The sequence below is a fragment of the Podarcis vaucheri genome (genome assembly GCF_965113315.1).
Source record: "Podarcis vaucheri genome assembly, chromosome: 16".
In the NCBI taxonomy this organism is placed as follows: domain Eukaryota; kingdom Metazoa; phylum Chordata; class Lepidosauria; order Squamata; family Lacertidae; genus Podarcis; species Podarcis vaucheri.
Genome location: NC_138754.1, coordinates 30,183,206 through 30,210,658, shown reverse-complemented (window position 1 = coordinate 30,210,658; position 27,453 = coordinate 30,183,206). Strand labels below are relative to the sequence as shown.

The window sequence follows — 27,453 nt, the reverse complement described above, 5'->3', positions numbered from 1 at the left end:
TGCAGCTGGCCGACAAACTTGGGACATGAGCCAAGCTGGCGGCTCCCAGGATGAGCTCAAAGCCCCATAACTTGAGTTCAATTGGGGGTTGCGGGTGCCTCTAGGCACCCGGGGCTTCGGCATACCAGATGGGCCTTTTGGTTGTGGCTCCTTGGGGGAAAGCGAGTGTGGATGGTTGGCTTGGGAGGGCTCCGTTGCAGGGCATCGAGAGCTTGGCTAATTGCCACTATATTTAGCACTTCGAGGGATAAATATAGCCTGCAGCATTACTTTAGATATAGCTAGGCACACAGACCATTTATCTGGATCACATTGCCATGAAATCTCTAATGAAGCAGAAACGTAATGCCTGTGTACAGTATCTCTCCCCACCCTCGCCCAATAGATTTCGCTTATTTACCACATTTTTATGCTGTTTCACAAGTAACTAATTAGCCAAGAAGCAAGGCACAATCCATGGAAAGCAGCAAAGCCAATTACAGATAGGTAGCCGTGTTGGTCTGCCATAGTCAAAAAAAAAAAAATTCCTCCTGTGTATCTGAAGAAGTGTGCATGCACACAAAAGCTCATACCAAGAACTAACTTAGTTGGTCTTTAAGGTGCTACTGGAAGGATTTTTTTATTTTGAGCAAAGCCAATGTTATCTAATGCAATCAACGGCTGAGCGCGGAGGCAGGTTCGATCTTCGTCTGCTCAGGAAACGGAGGCTTCCGATTCCCAACGCCTAGATGCAGAACCAAGAAAAATTTAGACACTTTAACCTCACGCAGTGGGTATGAATTTAAGAAATTCACGGCCACAAGATATGTATGCATCACTCCCTGCAAAAAAAAATTAATAAAAAGAGGCTAAATTGGCATTAAGCAGGAGCCTTCAATGTCTGCTTAAAACATTGTTTTGAGACATGTAGATACTGGTGTGTTTTAATCTCTTTTTGATGTTCGTTTTAATTATTTGGAAACGCTTCCAGTTGTTTTTAACTTTTATTTTATTGATCATTTTTATATTTCTTGTAAACTGTTTAGGGTTTCTCCCTGCAATTAAGCGGTATATACAGTGGTACCTCGGTTTTCGAACGTAATCCGTTCTGGAAGTCTGCTCGAGTTCCGAAACGTTCAAAAACCGAAAGTGGAAGCCTCAAAACTCTAGCCCCAGTACGGAAAACTCAAAACGGAAGCCGCGTTTCCTGTTCGAGTTCTGAGGTGCGTTTGAAAACCGAGGTGCCGCTGTATAATTTTTTTAAAATAAAGTGAACGGATAAAAGGTACACATGCCAATGTACAGCTGCAGCTCTAGAAATACTGTATTTTTCCATCTTATACACGTGTATAACACGTATAAGATGACATCTATTTTGGGGGACCGCAACAAAAACAGATTGAGATTGAATCCTGACAAGACAGAAGTACTGTTTTGGGGGGACAGGGGGTGGGCGGGAGTGGGGGATTCCCTGGTCCTGAATGGGGTAACTGTGCCCTTGAAGGACCAGGTGCGCAGCCTGGGAGTCATTTGGGACTCACAGCTGTCCTTGGAGGCGCAGGTCAATTCTGTGTCCAGGGCAGCTGTCTACCAGCTCCATCTGGTATGCAGGCTGAGACCCTACCTGCCTGTGGACTGCCTCGCCAGAGTGGTGCATGCTCTGGTTATCTCCCGCTTGGACTACTGCAATGCACTCTACGTGGGGCTACCTTTAAAGGTGACCCGGAAACTGCACTTAATCCAGAATGCGGCAGCTAGACTGGTGACTCTGAGTGGCCGCCGAGACCACATAACACCAGTTCTGAGAGATCTGCATTGGCTCCCAGTACATTTCTGAGCATAATTCAAAGTGTTGGTGCTGACCTTTAGAGCCCTAAACGGCCTTGGTCCTGTATACCTGAAGGAACGTCTCCACCCCCATTGTTCAGCCCGGACGCTGAGATCCAGCGCCGAGGGCCTTCTGGCGGTTCCCTCATTGCGAGAAGTGAGGTTACAGGGAACCAGACAGAGGGCCTTCTCGGTAGTGGCGCCCGCCCTGTGGAACACCCTCCCTTCAGATGTCAAGGAAATAAGCAGCTATCTTCTCTTTAAAAGACATCTGAAGGCAGCCCTGTTTAGGGAAGTTTTTAATATTTAATGCTGTATTGTTTTTAACACTTGAATGGAAGTCACCCAGAGTGGCTGGGGAAACTCAGCCAGATGGGTGAGGTATAAATATATTATTATTATTATTATTATTATTATTATTATTGGGGGGATGCCCAGAGTTGTTGAGCTTCTTTTGGGGGGGGGGTCACTGCCATCAATCGTTCTACAGCCTGCACTGAAAATCGCACGCTTTGCACGCACACCACCAAAAGCCTGCCTGCTCATTCGACGACAACACAGATGTCTGCACGCTTTGCCGCTGCCGCAGGCCTTGACACAGCAACCACTCACACACCCAATCACTGATGCCAATCTCCTGCTGGCTGCTGCCACCAGTTGCCCGTCCCCACTATGCTATCTGTGTATAAGACGACCTGCAATTTTTCACTATTCTTTCTAAGGAAAAAATACTGTCTTATACACGGAAAATGCGGCAATTACTTCAATTCACGTAGAAAAATAACACCTCTCACCATATTGGGAAGGTTGTTCCCTTGGCAACCATTGTGTCGGCTCAAGCAGGTGCCCAAGTGCCACTGATGAGCAGTTTCAAGGGTCTCTCTTCTTTGGGGTCTCTGTCTTTAAACCACTCTAGAACAGCACTTCAAAGAGGGTTATACCCTCAGGAAAACACAAGGATACCTTAACATGCAGTAATGGGCCTCTTAGATGGCTTCAAAGGGGGATCAGGCACATTCATGGAGGCTGGTGCATCAATCAATAGTTATTAGCTGTGAAGACAAGAGATAATAATAATAATTTTTATTTATACCCCGCCCTCCCCAGGCAAGGCCGGGCTCAGAGCGGCTTACAAGCAATAATAAAAACAAGTTGAATGATTACAACTTAAAAACAAAATTAAAATACAACATTCATGGGGTAGAAATTGAATTTAGTTCACATTTGAAGCTGAATTTTTCAAGTTTGCACTTTCTGAAACTATATGAGAACCGAAACAGCCATACTTTGGTATGCAGTTCTCTAGCTGATCTTTACAAAACTGTGTATGCTTGGGGAAGTGTGCATAAAAACAAATATATTAATGAAAATAACATACAAAAATGCATTTGTTGGAGTGTGCGTTTCTTGCAACAATGTGTATGTTAGTTAAAACTGCATACAAAAAAAATGTGCCTGTTTGGAGAAATTTGCAGTAAAATACTGAAGGATTTTCAAGGGAATTAAAAAAATACCGGTAATGCTAGGGAACGATGTAGAACAGGATTGAAGACTGGAAACCAAGGAGACTCCAAAAAGACAGATCCTTCCCTCCTTAATGATGACCAGATCGAATCCCAAGATCAGAGGGTCAGCATGCCACTGGATATCAGCTGTTGGGCAACTGATCTAAACAGCAAGAGCTGTATGGAGCCGCGACTGTTAACTTTCTAAGGGCATTTGACTAGCTGCTGTGGGAAGCTCGCTGTTGGGTTACTGGCCTTTTGGCTCAATCCTACAAGGCTATTATCTTCCTCATCAAGGCCTAAAGCTAGGGAAACATCCTGTTAAAGAGTATTCCATGGTATGGGGACAAAAACTGAAGAGACCCTAGTAAATCTTAAACATGGCCTCTGTACTTCTTTGCTTTCATTCTTGCTGTTTGTCATAGGAGCAGCAACATCATAAACCACTTTGAGTTTGTTTGCCCATTTGTTCCCATGCCATCCCTTCCCCCTCCTCTTGCATTATGTCTATTAAAAGGTGGTGCACCTGTGGCAGACATGGCGATGTTTTTGAAAAATTGTGCCGTACCTATAACGGGGACGTGGGTGGTGCTGTGGTCTAAACCACTGAGCCTCTTGGGCTTGCCGACTGGAAGGTTGTGGTTTGAATCCCCGTGACAGGGTGAGCTCCTGTTGCTCTGTCCCAGCTCCTGCCAACCTGGCAGTTCAAAAGCACGCCAGCTCAAGTAGATAAATAGGTACAGCTGCAGTGGGAAGGTAAATGGCGTTTCTGTGTGCTCTGGTTTCTGTCACAGTGTCCCGTTGCACCAGAAGCTGTTTAGTCCTGCTGGCCACATGACCCAGAAAATATGCCTGTGGACAAACGCCAGCTCCTTCGGCCTGAAGTGAGATGAGCACCCCATAGTCTCCTTTGACTGGACTTAGTTGTCCTTCCCTTTACCTTTTTACCATACCTTATAAAACTTCATGTGATACACACATACACACACACACACACAAATGTTTCCCTTCTGCTAAAATTATTATTACTATTTCAAATAAATATATATATCTGACAGCTCTGGCAAATTTGTTTTTTAAAAATAAAACTTATGCTCTTGTTCTGCCTTGTGCATTTGGTGACAGTTGGTTCTTGCTTCTAAGAATTGCTTTTCTCTAGGAGTTTCTAGCTTTTAAACTGTGTGTTAAAATGTCTTTGTTGCACCTGTTAACACACACAACATATCTACACTTCCACCAGTGATTCCCCCCCCCAACCGCCACACCCCAGGTTGCAGAAATGAGTTGTGGTTTTTGATTTTGAATGCTGTGGGGTTGCTGTTTGGTTTGTGTTTGCACAATGTATTATTAGGAACTGAGTGCTGTATTAATTCCTCGGGCGGTCTGTTCCGTGCCTGTTAGTTTTGACGACTCATTGATTTGCAAAAAGTTCGGTGAGGAACTTAAAGAACTGCTGTAGGCTTTTATCAGTCGTGAGCCCACTGTGAGTGTAGTAATTGCAAGGATATATAAATAAACTAGACTCAATTAAAACTCCAAATCTTTTGTGGTCTGTTCCTGTGTGTATTTAACTCAGAAGCCATGTTGACTTCCATGGGGCTTCCTTCCAAGGCAGCGTATATTCGATTACAGCCTCGTCCGTCTAATGTACAAGCACTGGCAGAGGATTCAAATGAAATGACTTTTCAGCAAACCAGACTACTCTAGGTTTTGGCTGCAGGCTTCTTGTTTTGGTTGGGACTAGTTCTAGGAAAAGGCCTGATGCATGATTTGAATGGCGGGCTCCCAACATTTTGAACTCCGCTTTTAAACAGCTGCGTTTGGCTACGACTTCTGGCAGTTGCGAGGTGACGAGAGAGAGGCAGCCAAATGCATTTTGAGAGCCTTGGCGCCTTTGGCAAAAGCCGAGAAAAGGAAGTAGATGCCGCGACGAGGCCGTTCCCACCCTGCCCATGTATAAATTTGCGAGCCGTCCAAGTGAGCATGGCTGAAGTGCAGACGGGGGTTGCCAAACCTGCAACATTCTCATGAATGTCCCGCACATAACAACACAAGCGAGCTTTTCATGGTTCATGGAGGCAGGCAATTATGTCAGATCACTCACACGCCAGGCGAGGCATAAAGGAAATAGAGCAGCGCCAACTAGCGGCCACGGTGGAAACTGCATGGAACTTCCGTCACAAGCTATATTTTTGCCTGAAGTAGAATCTGTAATCAAACCAGTGTTCGAAACTCCCATTGTTCTAGGCGCATTTTGCGATGGGGAATTTCATTAGCACAAGCAGTTTCTGAGCTCTGGGCGCAGTACTGCGCCTAAGATTTCAAATTAAAACTAGAGTGGAAGGGAAGGAGGACCTTTTTCTGCCTCCCCACTTCCAGCTACAGTGGTGCCTCGCAAGACGAAAAGAATCCGTTCCGTGAGTCTCTTCGTCTTGCGGTTTTTTCGTCTTGCGAAGCAAGCCCATTAGCGGCTTAGCGCTATTAGCAGCTTAGCGGGCTTAGCGGATCAGCTGATAAGCGGTTTAGCGGCTTAGCGGATCAGCTGATAAGCGGCTTAGCGGATCAGCTGTTAAGCGGCTTAGCGGCTTAGGATCAGCTGATAAGCGGCTTAGCAGCTTGGGAAAGGGGAGGGAGGAAAAAAACCCCACAGGAACTCGCAAGACATTTTTGTCTTGTGAAGCAAGCCCATAAGAAATTCGTTTTGCGAAGCACCTCCAAAATGAAAAACCCTTTTGTCTAGCGGGTTTTCCGTCTTGCGAGGCATTCGTCTTGCGGGGCACCACTGTACTCTTTGAAGACTGGAGAAGAGACCCTCTTAAGAATATTAGGGGAGTGGGCAGGGGAAGGACTAGGCCAGGGGTCAGCAACCTTTTTCAGCTGTGGGCCGGTCCACCGTCCCTTAGACTATGTGGTGGGCTGGACTATATGGGGGTGTGTGAACGATTTCCTATGCCCCACAAATAACCCAGAGATGCATTTTAAATAAAAGGACACATTCTGCTCATGTAAAAACACACTGATTCCCAGACCATCTGTGGGCTGGACTGAGAAGGTGATTGGGCCGCATCCGGCCCACGGACCTTAGGTTGCCTACCCCTGGACTAGACCGTGTGAAAAATGAACATAATATTTTAGCTGCAGTTCATTCATTTTCAGCCTTGTATTCTCGTTAGAAAAAATAAGCACACCTGAAAATTCCGTTGTTGTGCCCATAACCCATGTTTAAAGTGCCATTTAGCTCCTGGCTTTCACATCTCAGTTTCTAACACTGAATCAAACACTTGGTTTCCAGGTATTGATGTGAGCATCAGAAAGTTAAAGCAGAAAATAATTTGTTATTCAGATGTGCATCACGACCAATTAATTGGTATCCACATTGCATGCCAATTTAAGAAACAACAACAAAAAATGCTGTTTGCTTGAGGCTTATGAATGAAAATTCTGAGAGTCCTTTTTCACAACTGATGCTAAGCAAGCCTAGGGGTGCGGGAGAAATTTTATCCAGTTCACATTTAGAGGCATACCTGCCTAATTTGTACTTGTTGAAATAGTACATGGACTGAAATATAGCCATCCTCTGACGTTTGCCCTTCTCCGAATTGTGCAATGAAGTTCTCCAGCCAAGCAATGCGTTCAAAAATGCATATGCTTGTGTAGTTTGCATAAAACTACAAATATTAATGAAAATAACACCTACCCCTAAGCAAATCTTTGATCCACTGTTAGGGCAGTTGTGTTCCCAACACTGTCATGTTGTGGCCACCTCTGTCTCTTGCATGTATGTTACAAAGGTGAGATAGGTAGGAGAAGAGAACCAAAATGGCATCAAACGTCAGTTTTCAACACTGAAATTACAGAGGGTGGGCAGGGAAATTCAGGCATCTGTTCTGAAGACTGGCTTCCCATACAGCAGAAGGGCTGGGAGCTTTGAATCTGGGCAAAGCTAGGGAAAACCTTGGCTTGAGGTTTTGGAGAGTTGCTGCCCGGCGTTCTGTGGTGAGCAGACTTCAGGCTCCCCACCCCTAGTTTAAAAGGATGAAAAAACAAACTTCCTTTTTAGATGGTGTAATAGAATAGGACCTCCTGAAAGCCTTTTCTAAGATAGTGCATGTAACCTTCAGTCTTAGTAAGTACATATATTTAAAATAATTTTAAAAATTTTAAAGCGTGTTGACCAATTAATCAATTTAGATGCCTTTTTATTTAAAAAAGCATCCCTGATTAATTACTTAAAGGCTGTCACAGTTTACAAAATAAATTAATTCTGCAGTTAGTTTTGGCTCATTAACATTGTTGTGTTTTAATTGTTGCAACCTGCCCTGAGACTTTAGGATGAAGGGCAGGTAATAAATTGCCAGCAAGCTTCCAAAATCTCCAAAGCTCTTCATAGGGCACAGAGTGGTGTAGCTGCTCCTTAAACCTGCTGTTTGTAACCATCTAGAGATGGAATGCAGGAGTTTTGCCGACAAAATCATATTAGTCACTCAAGATGCAAGGCGGATTGTGAGATGGAACCGGTGCTGTTGCGATCACAACAACAACAACATGGTTAGTCGTTTCACCGTTTTTTGAAATATGAAATCTAGTACAGTGGTGCCTCGCAAGACGAAAAGAATCCGTTCTGTGATTCTCTTCGTCTAGCGGTTTTTTCGTCTTGCCCATTGACGGATTAGCGCTATTAGCGGCTTATCGGATCAGCTGATAAGCTTAGCGGCTTAGGAAAAGGGGGGAGGGGGGAAACCCGCAGGAACTCGCAAGACATTTTCGTCTTGCGAAGCAAGCCCATAGGAGATTCGTTTTGCGAATTCGTTTTGCGAAGCAAGCCCATAGGAGATTTGTCTAGTGAGTTTTCCGTCTTGCGAGGCACCACTGTAGTTACTGAGCTTTGGTGTAATCCTATAAGGCTGAAACTACATTATGTGTGTGACACAACCAATGCTGGCATTGGTGAAAGAAATCCCCTATTATATTCTCCTTCCCCACCATCATTAGCCTGATTCAGCAGGCTCATCTTATGATTCTTATGACTGGATTATAAAGTGATATTATAACATACCCGCCAACATTTTTCAAATGAAAATAGGGATATCCTATTCTGCATCAGGAAGCTTCTCCTGTATTTGATCTCACCGAACACAGACTTCATGTACACATCTATATCTGTCACCTTGAGCCAATTACAACCTCTTCCCCTAACCTCCCTTGCAAGACTGTTGTAAAGAAGTAATGTGTGAGGGAAGGGATCGTGTACAACATCTTCAACAGATAAATGGAATGAAGTAAAATTTTGGCTCTAAGCTGCGTTAAGTCGAAGAGAAAGGTGGAATATAATAATGATGGAAACAGAGGTTTATCAGGAACATACCAGAGAGTAAAACCTATTGAACTCAGTGAGACTTATTTCTGAGTAAAAATGCTTAAGATTGCACAGTCTTTACCCAGTTACCTTATCAATTGAATACAGTGGGACTTACTTATGAGTAAGGTAAAGGTAAAGGTACCCCTGACCATTAGGTCCAGTTGTGACCGACTCTGGGGTTGCGGCGCTCATCTCGCTCTATGGGCCGAGGGAGCCGGCATTTGTCCGCAGACAGCTTCCAGGTCATGTGGCCAGCATGACTAAGCCGCTTTTGGCGAACCAGAGCAGCACACGGAAACGCCGTTTACCTTCCCGCCGGAGCGGTACCTATTTATCTACTTGCACTATGACATGCTTTCGAACTGCTAGGTTGGCAGGAGTACTTATGAGTAGACATCTACTTATGAGTAGACATCTACAATAAAGGAATAAAAAAACCATTTACAATAAAGAATCAACACTCTGTATGTTTCCTAAGGAAGGGAGGCGGGTGGCGCTGTGGGTTAAACCACAGAGCCTAGAACTTGCCGATCAGAAGGTCGGCAGTTCGAATCCCCACGACGGGGTGAGCTCTCGTTGCTCGGTCCCTGCTCCTGCCAACCTAGCAGTTCAAAAGCACGTCAAAGTGCAGGTAGATAAACAGGTACCGCTCCGGCGGGAAGGTAAATGGCGTTTACGTACGCTGCTCTAGTTTGCCAGAAGCAGCTTAGTCATGCTGACCACATGACCCGGAAGCTGTACGCCGGCTCCCTCAGCCAGTAAAGCGAGATGAGCGCCGCAACCCCAGAGTTGGCCACGACTGGAACTAATGGTCAGGGGTCCCTTTACCTTTACTTAAGTTTTCTAAGACATGGCTGGCTGCCAAAGCATTGCAATTAAAGAATTTAAGGTGGATCAGTTACCTTTTCCTTCAACATTATAGGCATGGCTTTATATACCAGTTTCATCGTTACCTTCATTTGGTGCAGGTATTTTATTTTCAGTGTAAATACGACTCTCTTTTTGCACCTACACACACACACCTACACACACACACACACACACACACACACCACTTTTAACTGTTCTCCAAGATATGGAGGAAGGAAAAAGGAAAACCGAGACATTCCAGCTTCAAATCAGAAACCGAGGTGGCTTCTGTAATTCCCGGACTGCCCCAGGAAAACCGGGACACTTGAGGGTTATGTAATAAAAATACTGGGGTGGGGGTGGGGGACACATGACACTCATAGCTCACAGTATAGGAGAGGGTGAATGGTAAGAACTAGACAAGACTTTTATAAGAGCATCAATCGGGAAACCTTGGAAGCCTTTACACCTGACAGCATTTGCTGGCTAATTCTGCAGCTGCTAGCAAGGAACCCGACCAAAAACCTTCAGCAAACGCGCCAGCCCAGTAAACCAGACACCAAGCAAGACGCTGCTGCCGCTGTAAAGAGCTCTGCAGTCCAGCTGTTAAACGTGCTCCCGCCTGCGGCTGCAGCTGTTGATTTCATTGCTGAAGGACAGGAGCAGTTTCCGCTGAGGTAACACAGCCAGCAATGAGGCCAAGCCAGCAGCATCATTGCAGGCAAGGGAACATTATATAGATATATTTTTCCAAAACTCATGTTGAATAGATGACTGGAGTAGGAGAAACTTCTTCCCCATCCCTAATGCTGACTAACTGTTCAGTTGCTTCTGCGTATGCAGTCCCAGCTGCTTTTCATGTATTTTCAGTTGGATCAGGGTGAAATGGATATCCAACTAGTTGCAGGCAACTGGCAATGCATAACAACCACTGGCCCTAGCTGGAAATAAAAGTTTCTCTCTCTCTCTCTCTCTCTCTCTCTCTCTCACACACACACACACACACACACACACACACACACCCCTCCCTCATGCTAGACTGAGATGATTATTTTTAAATGTGATTGTTACTGAAGAGTGTTCATTAAAACAATGGTGTGTATTAAGAGATCAATCAGTTGGTATTATTTGGAGTGCCTTTGTAAACCAATATCTACTTTCTCTAGCAACAAAGCCTTTGGCAATTTCTACAAGATCAGAAAGGCAAATACAGGGAATCCTGGCAGAAAAGGAGTTAACAGAAGTATCAATATGCAGAACATATTATATACTACCATTGCAGAACCACTTAGAGGCAGTGGTGCAAGTCCATTCATATCAAGGCAGAAGGGCAGTACAGTCTTCTTTCAAGGAAGCAACTGAAACAGGCATACAGATAAATTATTGGGAATTCATATAGAGGTCTAGCAGCCTTTTGCCCAGTGTCATAGGAGAATTCTACGAAACCAAAAAATTCAATGCTGTCAGGGGTTCAGGAGCAGAGGCGAGGGCAAGGGAGGAAACAGAGAGCGAGGGGGAGGAGGCAGAAGAAAGGATGAGTGACGACGACGACCCGAGATCTCCGAGTCTGTCCAGTGAATCAGAAGATTCACAAAGAGGAGCACCAGTGGCAAGGGCAAGGGGGGAGACTAGGGGGACACCCCAGGAAGAAAGAGCCAGAGGGGACTCAGAGGGGAGCAGTTGGAGATCGGGACCTACGTCACCGCCAGAGAGTAGGGAAGAGGAAGAGCGCCTGGGAACTAGCGCTGGCAGCTCACAACAGGAGGGAGGGCACGAGTCAGGAGTGGCCACACCTTCATCGGGGAGCGAAGTGACGGTTAGACGGAAAGTGGAAGGTTGGGCGCGCGCGCCAAGTTCAAATGCACAGGAAGGTGGCGCAGTAGGCAGCCCGGAAAGAGAGCCAGGTCCTAAAGCCCGGCGCAAGGAGACAGGGGAGTCAGGGGGGTCAGCGTCAGAAGAATCCCGGAAGGGAGAGACCCAGGGGGGCAGAGGGACCCAGAGGAGAACTGTCAGGCGGAAAAGGTGGAGCAGGGCTAGGATATTAAGTTGGTGCGCAAGGGGCGGAGACTCAGAAGGAGCTTCGCCGACCTAAGCATAAGGCGTAGGGTTGCACGCAGCAGCTCAAGAATGGAGACTGTAACTCAATAAAGACTTTTAATCAACAACCGCTGGCTAGCGTGATCCTCTGTGAGCTAGGATCTGGAAGTAACCCTGACAGTAAGCTCCTTCTCTTCAAATTGTGGACATCCACGACCTCGCGGAGAGGAGGGAAAGCGGGTGCCTACAAGAAAGCTCACGAACGGTAGACAATATGACGGCCGAACAGCAAATAACGGAACTCAGAGACGCGGTTTCACGACTGACTGCCGAGGCGGTGGCGTCCAGGAAGAGAGAGGAGGACGCAGCGGCCGCCTACAGGGATCTCCAGGTCAGGTTGGACGTGCTTACGAAGCAGGGGCAACAGACACCCAAATCAGAGGGGATTGGGTTGGGGAGACGCACAGGCAGTCTGGTCTCGCACTTCGATGGGAATTTGCAACAGTACCCCAATTTTAGAGCAGACGTAATGTGTGCACTACAACTACTGCACAAAGACTTTAGAGATGAACAAGAGAAAGTGGGGTTCATCATGTCCCATTTGCATGGAGACGCTAAAGCATGGCTGCGCAATTTGTGGAGGGATAAGGATCCTGCGCTCCAAAATGCGGACGCCTTTATTAAAGCGATGGATGGCTGTTTTTTATCAAGCATTGACGTGGATCTTGCCCGAAGGGAGGTGCACGGACTAAGACAAGGGAGGGCCAGCGTACGGCAATATCATGCCCGCTTTTTCGCTTTGGTCAGTGCCCTGGAATGGGACAGAGATTCGGCTCCCGTCAGAGACCTTTTTTGGGAGGGCTTGAACAGCTCGGTGAAAGATGAGATTGCGAGGGGGGAGAGACCCCGGACCACGCAGGAGATCGTTCAGAGGGCGCTGGCGGTGGGAGTGCGGCTGGAAGAACGTCCGTGGAGCAGGGACGAAGGGCGCAGCGGGCGCGAACCAGCCAGGGGCTCCTCCTTCCTTCCCAGAGAAGCAGCGCGTGCGCAATCCACGCCCCCAACAGGGGGAGGGGTGGAACCGATGGAGGTTGGGAGTGCAAGGGCTCAGTCAGCAGCCAGAGCCCTAGCACCGGCAGCAGTGAAAGCGAAGCCTCCTAGAGGGAACAGGAAGTGTTACATCTGCGAGGATCCAGGCCATTTGGCAAAAGAGTGTCCCCGGAGGCTCCACAAGCACACTGCAGCCTCAGCAATGGTGACTGCAGCAACGCAGCAAGGAGAACCACAGCAGGGAAACGACGATGTCTGGCTGGAAGAGGAGGCACTGGGGCCCAGCCAGACGTGTCAGTGAAGCAGTCCCCAGAGATTTTACCGCCCATGGACCCCCTCCCGCCCAAGCCAGTAGTGAGGCTCACCGCATCGCTCCAGCTACCCAATGGAATCACCATGGACGTGCCAATCACCGTCGACTCGGGAAGCAATGCAGACTTCATAGGGCAGGACTTTGTCGACCGGCACGCTATACAGTTGCTGCCTGCCGCGCTGCCACTGCAGGTTGTCACGGTGGATGGCAGGGAGCTGTTAGGGGGGCAAGTGGTGAAGCAGACGCCACCTATGGTGCTGCGGCCTGGAAATCACAAGGAGATTATCAGCTTCAACGTCACTCAACTCTCAGACACGCCTATCGTATTGGGCATGAGTTGGCTGGACAGGCACAGCCCGACGCTGGCTTGGTACCAGAGGCAGCTGACCTTCGGTTCTTCCTTTTGTGCTGAACACTGCATCATGCCCCAGCAAGAAGGGGAGCAAGAGGAGTCACAGCTGCTGCTCGGCACGCTGCAAGCGATTCCCCACAAGTACGCAGAATTTTTGGAGGTTTTCTGCGAGAAGGAGGCAGACAAGCTACCCCCCCACAGACCATATGACTGCAAGATTGACCTGCTGCCGGGGGCGGCGCTGCCCAAAGGGAAGCTGTATTCCATGTCTGAAGACAAACTGCAGGAACTCAAGGAGTTCATTGATCATAATTTGAAACGCGGTTTCATCCGAGAGTCCCAGGCAGCGGGGGGCAGTCCTGTATTCTTTGTGAAGAAGCGAGACACGCCCCAGAAAAGGCTCGTGGTGGACTACCGCATTTTGAACAGTGTCACCAAGCCGTCGGACTTCCCCATGCCCCGAATCGACGACCTCCTCGCGAAAGTACGCAAGGGCAGCGTGTTCACCAAGTTGGACCTGCGAGGGGCGTACAACCTGATTCGCATGCGGGAAGGAGATGAGTGGAAGACAGCCATGTTCACACCCCTGGGCACCTACGAATATAGAGTTATGCCTTTTGGATTGCAAAATGGCTCCCACGTTTTTCAAGCTTTCATGCATCACGTGTTGGCGGGGCTCCTCTACAAGACGTGCGTCTGTTTCTTGGATGACATCCTGATCTTTTCGGAATCGCAGCAGGAGCATGACAGACACGTCAGGGAAGTGCTGAGCAGGCTCCAGCAACATAGGCTTTACGCCAAGCTGGAGAAGTGCCAATTCGACGTGACGGAGGTGGATTTCCTGGGATACAGGTTGTCTGACAAGGGGCTCGCCATGGACAGCGCCAAGGTTCGAGCGGTGTTGGATTGGAAAAGCCCACGCAACCGGAAGGAGGTCCAACGATTTGTCGGCTTCGCGAACTTCTATCGCAAGTTCATCAAAGGCTTCGCTATGCAGACTGCAGCCATTACAGACACGCTCAGTTCCAAGAAAAAGAAGTTCATCTGGACAGCGCAGGCGGAGCAGTCCTTTCAGGCACTCAAGCGTCTTTTCGCCTCGGAGGAACAGCTGCTTCATGTCGATCCTAGCAGGCCGATGAGAGTTGAAACAGACGCCTCGGACAGGGCCGTCGGAGCAGTCCTGCTGCAGAAGGACCCGCAGGGGGTTTGGAGGCCCGGAGCGTTTTACTCCAGGAAGCTCAGCAAGTCCGAACAGAATTACACCATCTGGGACAGGGAGTTGCTGGCTATTCATGCAGCGTTCAAAGCATGGAGGCACTTCCTGATTGGAGCCAAGCACACGGTGCAGGTCTGCACGGACCACAAGAATCTGGAGCACTGGCGCACGGCACAGTTCCTGAACCAGAGGCAGATACGTTGGGCTGAGTTCTTTGCGAATTTCGACTTCCGAATAGAGTATGTCCCGGGGGACACCAACATCATGGCGGACGCGCTATCCCGTAAGCCACAGTATCTGGAGGACGCCACGCCAGCGGCCGCCATGCACATCTTCGCGCCAACAGTGTGGGCGTGCGCTGCGGCGACAGTGGACCTGGAGGCGGTGCGACAAGCGTTGCAGAATGACTCTTTCGCGCAAGCAAAGATGGCTGAGATGCGAAGGGGCACGGCAGCGACCAACGGGTTCCAGCTGAGAGATGGATTGCTCATCCGCAAAGGGGCCATCTACGTGCCGGGAGACGAACTTCGCGCCAAGGTACTGCATCAGCTGCACGACGCGCCCACTGCCGGGCACTTTGGCAAGGAGAAGACGGTGGAATTAGTCGCCAGGGATTTCTGGTGGCCCGGAATGAGAGGGGAGGTCGCGGACTACGTGGCGAGGTGCGACACCTGCCAGAGGGCCAAACCAGTGCACAGACCGCCGGCCGGACTGTTGGAACCGCTGCAAACTCCGGTCGAGCCATGGGAGAGAGTCGCCCTGGACTTCGTCACGGATCTGCCCAGCTCGAGGGGCAAGACGGCCGTGCTGGTGGTGGTGGACTTGTTCTCCAAGATGGCGCATTTCATCCCGTGTGCGAAGGTGGCCACGGCGGAACAAACCGCCAAACTGTTCATAGACCACGTGTTCAAGGTTCACGGTCTGCCACGGTCTATTCTGTCCGACCGCGGGCGGCAGTTCATCTCGAACTTCTGGCAGAAGCTGATGGGCTTCCTAAACGTCAAGATCAACCTGGCGTCGGCGAGACACCCGCAGACCAACGGGCAAGCGGAGCGGGTCAATGCCATCATGCAGCAGTACCTGAGATGCTATGCGAATCAACAGCCTGCGACGTGGGTGGATTACCTGCCGCTCGCCGAGTTCGCCTACAACAACACGAAGCACGTGTCCACGGGGGTCACGCCGTTCTTCGCCAACAACGGGAGGCACCCCAGAACCTTCCCGGGACTGGAAAGACTGGTGGAGGGGGAGCCGCAGACAGCAGATGCGTTCGCGTCGGAGTTGCAAGAGGTTCACGATCAGCTGCGGCGGCACCTGGAGCTGGCCAAACACGCATACAAGGTGCAGGCAGACAAACACAGAAGGGTTGGCGAAGAGATCCAGGTGGGAGACTGGGTCTGGTTAGCAGCCCACGCAGTGCCGGCCAGGTCGTTGGCCAAGAAGAAACTAGGGCATAAGCAACTGGGGCCCTACCAAGTCGAAGAGCAGGTCAACCCGGTGGCTTTCAGGCTGGCGCTTCCGGAGGGTTCCAGAATGCATCCGGTGTTCCACAGATCGGTGCTCACTCCCTACAAGGCACCGCACAGGTTTCAGGAACCCGGCACGGCGCCGAGTCCGCTCCGAGAGGGAACCAGGCAACGGGGAGTGGCACAGGAGGTGCGCCTCAACGAAGTCACGGAGATTTTGGACTCCAGATGGGGGGAAGAGGGGGTAGAATACCTTATCGCTAAGGAGGGCACCCCGGCCAATGCCAACAGCTGGGTGCCGGGCTACGCTCTAGATGAACCTCTGCTCAAGGAAGAGTTTCATGCCCTCTTTCCCCATAGGCCAATGCCGGCGGACTTTTTCGACGACTGGCTTTTCACGCCCACGCTTTCAGCCAGCACGTTCCGGGGGTTCGACTCGGATGAGGAACCGACACGAGACGCCCGTTCCCCGGAGGGGTCACCCTCGGGATCTGCCTCAGAACCCTCGTATTGGTGGGATGATCGACCAGAGGAGCAGTGGCGCAGGAAGTGGCTGGAGGGTCCAGGACGAGCTACGCCTACAGAAGGAAGCGAGGGAGAGACCGACATGGACTTTTTCGGGGACAACCAGGGTCTCGAGCACGGCGGCACGGAGATGGAAGCAGAGGTGACCGTCGTTGACGAGAGCAGGGAGGAAGAACCGGGAGTCTGCGGATGGAGGCCGGCCACGGGAAGCGAACTGTACCCGACATTCGTCCCTTTGACACTGCAGCACCCAGTTCCCGCACCGGAGGGAGGGGAGGGGGGAAGGGGGGGATGGATGTCAGGGGTTCAGGAGCAGAGGCGAGGGCAAGGGAGGAAACAGAGAGCGAGGGGGAGGAGGCAGAAGAAAGGATGAGTGACGACGACGACCCGAGATCTCCGAGTCTGTCCAGTGAATCAGAAGATTCACAAAGAGGAGCACCAGTGGCAAGGGCAAGGGGGGAGACTAGGGGGACACCCCAGGAAGAAAGAGCCAGAGGGGACTCAGAGGGGAGCAGTTGGAGATCGGGACCTACGTCACCGCCAGAGAGTAGGGAAGAGGAAGAGCGCCTGGGAACTAGCGCTGGCAGCTCACAACAGGAGGGAGGGCACGAGTCAGGAGTGGCCACACCTTCATCGGGGAGCGAAGTGACGGTTAGACGGAAAGTGGAAGGTTGGGCGCGCGCGCCAAGTTCAAATGCACAGGAAGGTGGCGCAGTAGGCAGCCCGGAAAGAGAGCCAGGTCCTAAAGCCCGGCGCAAGGAGACAGGGGAGTCAGGGGGGTCAGCGTCAGAAGAATCCCGGAAGGGAGAGACCCAGGGGGGCAGAGGGACCCAGAGGAGAACTGTCAGGCGGAAAAGGTGGAGCAGGGCTAGGATATTAAGTTGGTGCGCAAGGGGCGGAGACTCAGAAGGAGCTTCGCCGACCTAAGCATAAGGCGTAGGGTTGCACGCAGCAGCTCAAGAATGGAGACTGTAACTCAATAAAGACTTTTAATCAACAACCGCTGGCTAGCGTGATCCTCTGTGAGCTAGGATCTGGAAGTAACCCTGACAAATGCAATTTTGAAAGGTTCAATCTACCATCTTGATTCAAAACAGCCTCCGGAGATGAAAACTGCTCCTCTATCACAAGAACCATCAGGTCAAATTTAGTTATGATATCCTAAGACGAGTCCAAATTGCAAAGCGAACAAGACCTTCCAAATCTATAGTAGATGAAGCAAAGCAACACATTTCAGTACAATGTGGTTTAAAATTGTAGCAATTGGTATCTGGTGTGGCTGCCAATTGATTAAAGACGTTTTCATCGATTGACCAGCACTTTACTTTTAAGTCATCAATGAATGGCTTAAAATTTATATAAATCCGTATTACGGCCATAACTTCAATTCCAAGTGACTTGATTCAGCATACTGGCTACTGACCTGGAGGTTATGAGTCCATGAAACACTCCAGTGCAGCTAATCTTTTCTGGAGAGCCAGGAAGCAGCAGAGTGAAAGGCTGTGCCTCAAATGACCCCCTTAGTCCAATTGGATCCTTCTTAAGTGGGAACACAGAGAACAGTTCATATCCATCTCAGAATAATAAAAAAGCATAATGATTACAACAGGCTATTACAGGAGAAATTTCTTTATAGGTTCATGAAGGGGCAACAGAAACTCAGAAAATCCCTAGCTATTGCTGGCCATACTACAGCACATTGAAATGGGATAAATGATGTCACTAATAAAATAGAGTGAAATCTCCTGGTGCTGTATGCAATTAGTGTTGTATTAAGAAGTCTGTGTTAAGGTAGAAAAATAACCTATAGGGAGAATATGTATCTAGACCTAGCCTTAAGATAAACTATACCTAGCCTTAAGATAATCCCATCCTCTGCTAAGGAAAAAGAAGGCTGATTTGAGCAATGCCCACTGCTAATCCTACAATAAAGTACTTTATACCAGGTTTAATTATCCACCAAGCCTAGTATTGTCTATTCTGGCAGTGGCTCTGTGGGATCCCACAGGGAGGTCTTTCCCATTATCTGCTACCTGATCTTCTTTAACTGGTGATGCTAGGGATTTGAACCTGGGATCTTCTATATACAAAGCCAACACTGTAACAGCAATCTACGGTCCCCTTCCCTGTGGAGTCTAGTGATGGTGACTGTGATCTCTACCTGTTGGTGAGACTTACCTTTCTGTTGTCTCTTGGTGCCCGTTGTTGGACCTTCCCCTTTGACAGATCAGTTACCCCAGTGGTCCTTTACTGCAGGCCAACCAGCTCAGAAATCAGACCTTCCAGCTGAAAGCCCTCCTGGGGTATGGGCCCATTGTCCTGGCTAGTTGAAGCATATTGGGGGGGGGGCTAGAAAGCCCTCCTACATGGCAGGCTTGTATAACTTGCTTGATGGTGCCTACTAGCAAGACAATTCTGGAAGTAAAAATGCTTCTGTTTCTTTCATTGACATGCATGGTAGTGAAAAGGGAAATGAGGGACTTTTCAGAAATTTTTGGAATGGTGCTGGCCAAAAAAATTAATGTTGGCATTGCCAAGAACATTTCATCAACCTTGCTCTCTACCAAGAGTTAGGGAAAATCCAGGGCAAGGAAAACACTGCCTTCTGACATAGGAACACAGAGTTCCCATTTGGACTTTTTCACATTGCATAATAAACCTAGAGTTCCATGCCATCAGCACTGCCAGCCTCACAAGTCGTCAAAAGCTGCTTCTATTTTACTTAGTAACTTCTGATGGAACACATATGCACTGCACTCTGTAAGTGTGGTCATCCACTGCCCTTCAGAAAGTGAGGCACTGGCTCTCAATAAGGCCTCCAGCCTCTGGCCACCCTATCCAAAAGGAATGCTCATCTCAGAATCCATCCAGGCTCATGCAGGTGCTGTCCATCACAGCTTCTGTTGTCCTTGTCAAGAGCACAACCTAAGAACATCAATTCTACCCAGTGATACTTGTGCCTCCTGGGGAAAAAATGGGTATGAGTGCAGTGCAGCCACATGACTCAGCTCACATATAAATGGGGGCAATGTTGGGGTAGCAGAGTAACCTAATGACCCACCCCTAGTCAGAATAAAGACTAGTTGTGCAAGGATCTGCCTTTTCAATATATATAAATATCAATCACTTTGTGTAATAGGTTGCAACTGCGACTTTGTGAAGGGGAAGTCACTGGGTTCCAGATTGTGTATGCGCTCATAAAGTATATTTGGCTTTCCTTTAGCTAGGCTCCTGTTTAATGTTAAGTATACAAAATGGAGAGGGGAAAGGTACTAGGTATTAAATGAAACTGACCCAAGCTGTACAAAGAAGTGTATTTAGTCAACAGTATGAAACCATCTTAGGATGGTCTTCCACATAGCAAATTTCCCCTTCCCTTCACTAGTGAAATGTAACTAGTTTTTAAAAATTCCTTTACTCCAAAATACTCATCTACATATTTCCCAAGAGATACAAATGAACGCTAGCAGCAAATGATGCATAATGGGAGCTAAAAAGAATAGGACTGAACTACAGATATTTTGGCAGGATTATAAAGTATTTTATCTACAAAACTTTTTATCTCTTCCTAGACTTACATTATAGCACACATACACCCCACACACCTTCTGGTTGTTGCTAAAAGCAAGGTTTCCATACATATATTTTTAATGAGTTTACGTAAAACTTGAAAATTACAAAAATTTAAATTTTATTGCACTTTGGATTAGATTGTTTACACAGCAAGTGACTATTTTCTTAGTTAAGGGAAAGAAGGAATGAGATAAGAAAAAGGAAATGACTTTTGAAAATAGATGGGGGCCCAAACAGCAAATCTAGCTTCTTTTCAGTCTGAATTCACCAAAATTGCAGTTACTCATGAAAACATTGACCTGCAAATATATTCCAGTGTCTTAACAGTATTGGAAAATGAGGGTGGTGTTTAAAGAAAGGAACCAGCTCATACACTTTGGTGGACTCTAACATAAAATGTCGGCCACACATTCAGAGCTCATCGTGCTTTGTAGAGTCCAAGCTGGACTTAATGAAAACACCTTCCATAGCCTTCCAGTAGTTGTGATGATTAGGAGAATGTATGCCATGGACTTCCCGCTGTCCCCTGATTGGATGGCCATACTGTTCGCCTGTTACTGTAAGGAACACATCCGTTCCTATGTGCTTGAAACGTACTGCGTCGTCTCGCTCCCAGTATGTCCCACTGCATTGCACTGTCCACACATCTAAGTCATCTCCTTCTCCATCATCACCAAAGGCGCTAACTTCCTATAAGAACAAAAAGGGTGGGGGTAGATATTGTTTGCGTGTGTGTTGTGTGTGTGACATCACACAAGCAGAATGACAGTAGTATATGGAAATGATAAAATGATCTGGTACCCACTTCAAAATAATAATGCAACGTGTTCTATTCTGCTCAAGGCTGACCCACTGAAATTAATGGAATTAAATTAGTCATTTTTATTAATTTCCATGGGTCCACTCTGAGTAGGATTAGAACTGGCTACAACAAGTATAACAGAGTATAGGGGACACTTGACCCTCCAAATCAGGCATAGGCAAACTCGGCTCTCCAGATGTTTTAGGACTACAACTCCCATCACCCCTAGCTAACAGGACAAGTGGTCAGGGATGATGAGAGTTATAGTCCCAAAATATCTAGAGGGCTGAGTTTGCCTATGCCTGCTCCAGATATTGCTGAACTACAACTCCTATCATCCGTGGTCACTGACCATGCTTGCTGGGGTTGATTGGAGTTGTAGTTCAGCAACATCTGGAGAGCTAAAGCTTCCTGACACCTGAAATGTAACCCTGTTTTTTAGAATCTAAATGCCAAAACCAAGTGTTACTGAAACAGTCAGGAATTGGAAGTGGGAAATGAAGTACATTATCAGTGATTGCTTATGATCAAATAAGAACAAAACAACTATGAAGGATAGAAGTGCAAAGCCCACAGATAACATCTTGCATTTGCCTTGGACCTGGTAGGTACAGTATCTTTAATCCAGCCACAATCCTTCAGACTATCTACTGTAACACAGGAATAATAATAATACTGGGTAAGGGGTATTCTGTTTCTTTCTTGAACGATTTTACTTGTTCTAATAACTCTATAAATTATTTTACTTGTTTTGGTTTTAAACAGCTGCAAAACTTTATAGTAAAGGTCAGATAAGAGATCTTAACTTATCTGAAGCATTTTGAATATTTTAAATTACTATATGAATACTAAATGACATTTCATTAAACACATCACAGATTCTAGAGTCATGGGAGATTGTTTTGTACAGTACTGCAGAGAAGCCACTCAGATTTTCTCTCTGCTCTATGTATTCATGTTCCACAGCAAGTAAATAGCAACTACAATGGAAGAACTACAGACTACAGACTGGGACAAGGTTATCTTCTGTTATACATCTAAGAACTAAACTTTAACATATACCAGTGTGAATTAGGGGCATGTTACCAATAGTCCACCACTATGAATACAACCTAAGCCACAGCAACAACCACTTTCTGCATACTTAAGAAGTGTTATCTGGGCCACCCCTCTGCAAATCACATTCTCTTCTGCATCAAGAGAGAAATTAAGTAGAGGAGGATATAACACATAGCAAGAGACCTAAGCAATTCTGCACTGGGACTTATTTCTGAGTAAACTTGCATAGAATTGAACAGCATATCTTTATAATAAAATTGTATACTACATATGGAAAAGCACAACTGATATTTTAAACTGTTCCTAAATATATAGATATTTCATGCCTTCATAACTTTCCAATTCAATTTAAGAGTAAACTCCATTTTGATTTGCTTACATTTTTTGAGACACTTAAAATAAGTAAACAAGTATGAAGGACAAGCTCTGGTTTTACCTGATTATTGGAGAGTGGTGATGGGAAGTGGTGGGTGTGCAGGTTTTTCCCTGTATTAACATGGGTAAGGCGTACTGTTTGCCCACACTTTACAGGCATTCCTCGCTGGCAGGACCCATCAGTTTTGCCTCTGATTCGCCAATAGCTGTTAGCATCATCAGAAACTTCAACTCCAGTTACTGACTGTTGACCACTTCCTATAAACAAAACAATTGCTATATAGTTATTGTGTGTAGATACAGAGGCTGGTAATAAGACTTTGTCATAAAACTGGGCCAAGTGAGGTTGCTCCACCTGCTTGTTCTTTCTTTCCTGAGAACACTGCTCTCTTCAAAAAACAAACAAAAAAGCAGAACATCCCCCCTCTTTTACAGAGAGGCCCCTTCTCTTTTTGCTTCAGCATGCCTTTGGTTTGCAAGGTTTTCCCCCTGCCATTATTAAGCTTTATTTGGATTTTAACTTACTATTTTGAATTTGGCTTTTATATGCTGCAATTTATTTCATTTTATGATTGTTGTGTATGCTTCAGTTATGTTTTTGTGCAGCCTGTGTCCTCAGACAGAAAAGCAGGATAAAAATAATAAATTAATGTTTCTAAACTTTCTATGTCCAATGGGAGCAATTAACCATGACAGCTAAATTCCATTTCCATGTACAGATATTTTATTATTTACTTTTGTATGTACTGGAACTAGCTGCCTTGAGGCTTTGGTAATAATACAGGATGTAAATTTAGAAAAGAATACAGAAACGTCTATACCAGGGTGCTGGATACAAACATGCATGTGTACACAAACAAAGGACCTACTAATGCTGGTGAGTTCCCCCTAGCAACATCTGTATGGCTACTGTTGAAAACAGAAAGCTGAACAAGATACATCTCCTCACCTGATCCAGGGGGACTCTTCATATCATATGTCATATATAAGCAAATATATATATATATATACACATATATATATATCCTGTAGGCAGGTCAGTAAGCAGCTATTAGCCATAATAGGCAAAAATCGAAGCTCCCTGTTCAGAAGCAGTTTCTCAGTGAAGATATCCATTACTTTATTTCCCTGCATGTTGCTAAGCTTCATGCCAAGGTATCTGGCTGGGGGCCAGGAAACAGGATGTCAGATTATTAAGACCTTTAGGTCTGATCTAGCAGATCTATCTTCTTATGCTCTTTATAAAAAATCAGATAAGCTCCTGGTGGAGAAACCTATTCAGTGGTTAACGCTTTCACCATGCAAACTTCAGCAGTCGCTAGAAGCCCCTGATACATTCTAAGCACATCATTTCCCCCCAAAGAAGCCTGGAAACTGTAACTTGTTAAGGGTGCTGGGAACTGTATCTAGGTGAGGGGTAAACTACAGTGCCCAGAATTCTTTGGGGGAGTGAATCAGAGAGTGGTAGAACTGGAAGGCACCACAAGGGTCATCTAGTCCAACCCCTGCAATGCAGTAATGAATGTGCATTAAAGGTAAAGTGTGTGAGTAGTTTAGCATTTGATGACTCTACCTCTCACGGGCTCTACCTACTCTTTGGGCTTCCACCTGACCAGCCCCTAGGGGTACCAGCCACAGCTGCAGAGAAGGCATCCTGTTCTGTTTTGCCTAAGACACCTATTTTGAACACAATAGGACCCACCTTCCCAATCTCACCTCTATCCATTGCCTCACCTCGCCCCTTGTTCCCTCTGCAATGAACATTCCCTCATTCACGATGTCCCTATATTTTACTACAGGGGTAGTCAACATGGTGCCCTCCAGGTGCTGCTGGACTACAACTGTGACCCTGGCTGGGGCTGATGGGAGTTGTAGTCCAGCAGCAACTGGAGGGCACACTAGCTACCCCTGTACAGTGGTGCCTCGCAAGACGAAAAGAATCCGTTCTGTGATTCTCTTCGTCTAGCGGTTTTTTCGTCTTGCGAAGCAAGCCCTTTGAAGGATTAGCGGATTAGCACTATTAGAGGCTTTTAGAGGCTTTTAGAGGCTTATCTGCTGATCGGATCAGCTGATAAGCGGCTTAGCGGCTTAGAAAAAGGGGGGGGGGAACCCAGCAGGAACTCACAAGACATTGTCATCTTGCAAAGCAAGCCCATGGGAGATTCGTTTTGCGAAGCACCTCCAAAACGGAAAACTCTTTCGTCTAGCGAGTTTTCCGTTTTGCGAGGCATTTGTCTTGCGGGGCACCGCTGTATTGTGGTAACCAAATCAAAATGTGCATTATTGAAATGGCCACATTTTCTCCCCACACCTCCATTTCTCCTTTCCCTAACTTGTTTCCCTGTGTCTGTTTTACACTTCAGACACCCTTGGGACAGGGCATACCTGCCATACCTGTTCTTTCGTAAAACACCATGGCCACGCTCGCTTCCTCCTCCTCCTCCCTCTTGATCCCTTTTTCCTTTTGGGGTTCTGCCTTTTGCCACTGAGAAGTCTGTGGGCACTGCTGTTTTATCACCAACACCTCCTAAACCACTCTGGGAGCCTTTTCAGGGCCTGTCGCACCCGGGTATGTTTTTTCCTCCTCCCTCCTGATGCCTTTTTCCCTTATGGTTTACTCATTTTCTGACTGTAAAAGCCTGAGGGGAGAGGGCTGTTTTATCACGGGCATCTCCCAAGTTCCTCTGGGACATGGCCATGATTTATGTTGGGGGGTGCAGAACACCCACCTGTCATTAATTATCCTCTGCCAAGCAGATTCAGAATGAAATGTCAGCTGCTTTAAACTGCTTTTTTGACCCCAAGGGCTCAGAAAAAACCATAAAAATCTTTCTACAATTTCTACTTTTAGTTTAGGCTGATGAAGAGGACTAAACATTATCAACATCAATACTCAGGAGTGCCAGCTTGGCTGTGGGTGCCCTGGGCTATGGGCCCCATGCAGCATGCATGGCCCTGGCACTCAAATTTGTGGGTGCCCAGCCCCTTCATGGGGAATTTTGTGGGCGCTCAGCAGGACCGGATTTAGGTTTGATGAGACCCTAAGCTATTGAAGGTAATGGGACCCTTTATATGTCCAGCTGTCCTTTGTCAACAACAAATTGTCACTGTTTTTTGTGTTGAATATATGCTATATGGTAATTATGGACCTAATAGATATCTAAAGCCATTTGCACATAACAAAATATGCAGAATGTAGGCACCCTATATATAGAAATAAGCAAACCAGTGATATTTTAGGGAGCAGGCTAGCAGGCGGGGCCCATGACTTACATCATAGGAGCCTACACAACACAAAACACTATTGCTGTATGTAGGTTTTTAAATATTTTTTTATCCTATATTTTGGAAATGTACATCCAGTTTTTCTTTTCCTTTTAATTTTTTTGGGGCCCCCGAAGAGAACGGGGCCCTAAGCTATAGCTTGTTTAGCTTATACGTAAATCTGGCACTGGTGCTCAGGCCCCCCAGCACCAATGCCACTACAGTGGTACCTCGGGTTACAGACGCTTCAGGTTACAGACTCCGCTAACCCAGAAATAGCACCTCGGGTTAAGAATTTTGCTTCAGGATGAGAACAGAAATAGCGTGGTGGCAACGGGAGGCCCCATTAGCTAAAGTGGTACCTCAGGTTAAGAACGGACCGCTGGAACGAATTAAGTCTTTAACCCGAGGTACCACTGTACAGTGGTACCTTAGGTTAAGTACTTAATTTGTTCTGGAGGTCCGTTCTTAACCTGAAACTGCTCTTAACCTGAAGCACCACTTTAGCTAATGGGGCCTCCTGCTGCCGCTGTGCGATTTCTGTTCTCATCCTGAAGCAAAGTTCTTAACCCGAGGTATTATTTCTGGGTTAGCGGAGTCTGTAACCTGAAGCGTATGTAACCTGAAGCGTATGTAAGCCGAGGTACCACTGTACTGCTAATGGCATCCTTCCTCTGAAGGCCATTAAGCCTTTAACCTTAACAGTGGTACCTTAGGTTAAGTACTTAATTTGTTCTGGAGGTCCGTTCTTAACCTGGAACTGTTCTTAACCTGAAGCACCACTTTAGCTAATGGGGCCTCCTGCTGCCGCTGTACAATTTCTGTTCTCATCCTGAAGCAAAGTTCTTAACCCGAGGTATTATTTCTGGGTTAGTGGAGTCTGTAACCTGAAGCGTCTGTAACCCGAGGTACCACTGTACTGCTAATGGCATCCTTCCTCTGAAGGCCACTAGCTGGGGAAACGATACCGGGCTCTGACGGGCCCTCGGGGGTCTAACCCGCCCCACAGCCTCCCCCTGGGGCCGAGAGGGGTTTCATTTCCTCCCGGCAGCCGCGCGGCTCTTTCCTCTTTTCCCCCCGCTCTGAAACAGATTCCGACCGCCGCCCTCCCTTCCTCTGTCTCGCCTCGCCTCCCGCCCGAACCCCGCGTCTTGTCGTCTCCTCACCGGATCCGTACTTGACCTCGTGCGAGTGCAGCCGCACGTTGTGCCGGGTGTTGAGCAGCTTCAGCACCGAGCCGCAAGTGACAGCGCCCTCCTCGGCTCCCGTCGCCAGGCCCGAGCCGCACACGAGGAGGAGGAGCAGAGAGAGCGGCGACAACGGCCAGGAGCGAGAAGCCATGGGCGGGAAGCCGCCGCGACCACTCGGTCGCCGCATCCCGCCGAGTCCCTCAGCACCGCGACGGCGGCTGAGGTAAACGGCGAACTGTCGCCTCAGGAACCGTTTCCGCCACCGGCGCGCGGCGCGGACCAATCAGCGGCTGCCAACGCCGCCCACGCGCTCCCCCGTCCTGCCGCCGGCTCGCGAAGGCGACGAAGGAGATGCTCATTGGCGCGCGGCGGCGGAGCGGCCAATCGGGTGTTGCGGCGTGGCGGAGGAACGCGCCTCCCCCTCCTCGCCTTTCCCCCCCCAACTCCACCCCTCCTTCCCGAGAAAGGGGCGGGGCCGAAGCCAAATGGGAAAGGCGAGATGCTGATGAGGCCAACTGGCTCTCTCAGGGGCTGACTCCGCTGAGTCACAGGTTCGAGCCCCGTCCTCTCCCCAAACAATTCGGCCCAAAACTGCAGGTCGAGGAGTCATTTCCCGCTTCTTCTGAGAGAAAGCGCTTTGCCCGTTTCAGATTTTATGTCCTTTCTTTCAGAAAAGTGTTCCACTGAGAGGAAAGACACTTTACATTATAAA

At 47.8% G+C, this 27,453-nt stretch overlaps 2 protein-coding genes and 1 long non-coding RNA gene across 3 annotated transcripts in view; 1 reads left to right on the top strand and 2 right to left on the bottom strand.

The window, feature by feature from the left end:
• Nucleotides 1-27,453, bottom strand: part of LOC309521226 — a 274,985-nt gene that overhangs the window by 14,317 nt on the left and 233,215 nt on the right. The gene's annotated exons all lie outside the window — the stretch shown is intronic.
• YDJC (YdjC chitooligosaccharide deacetylase homolog) overlaps nt 1-27,453 on the top strand; it is a 120,879-nt gene that overhangs the window by 48,562 nt on the left and 44,864 nt on the right. The window lies entirely within an intron of this gene.
• SDF2L1 (stromal cell derived factor 2 like 1) lies at nt 20,153-27,028 on the bottom strand. Its single transcript, XM_082203494.1, has 3 exons — nt 26,718-27,028; nt 22,349-22,545; nt 20,153-20,741 (listed from the first exon to the last, which is right to left on the bottom strand). Exons 1-3 carry the CDS (start codon nt 26,926-26,928, stop codon nt 20,463-20,465), a joined length of 687 nt encoding a protein of 228 aa, XP_082059620.1. The 5' UTR covers nt 26,929-27,028; the 3' UTR covers nt 20,153-20,462.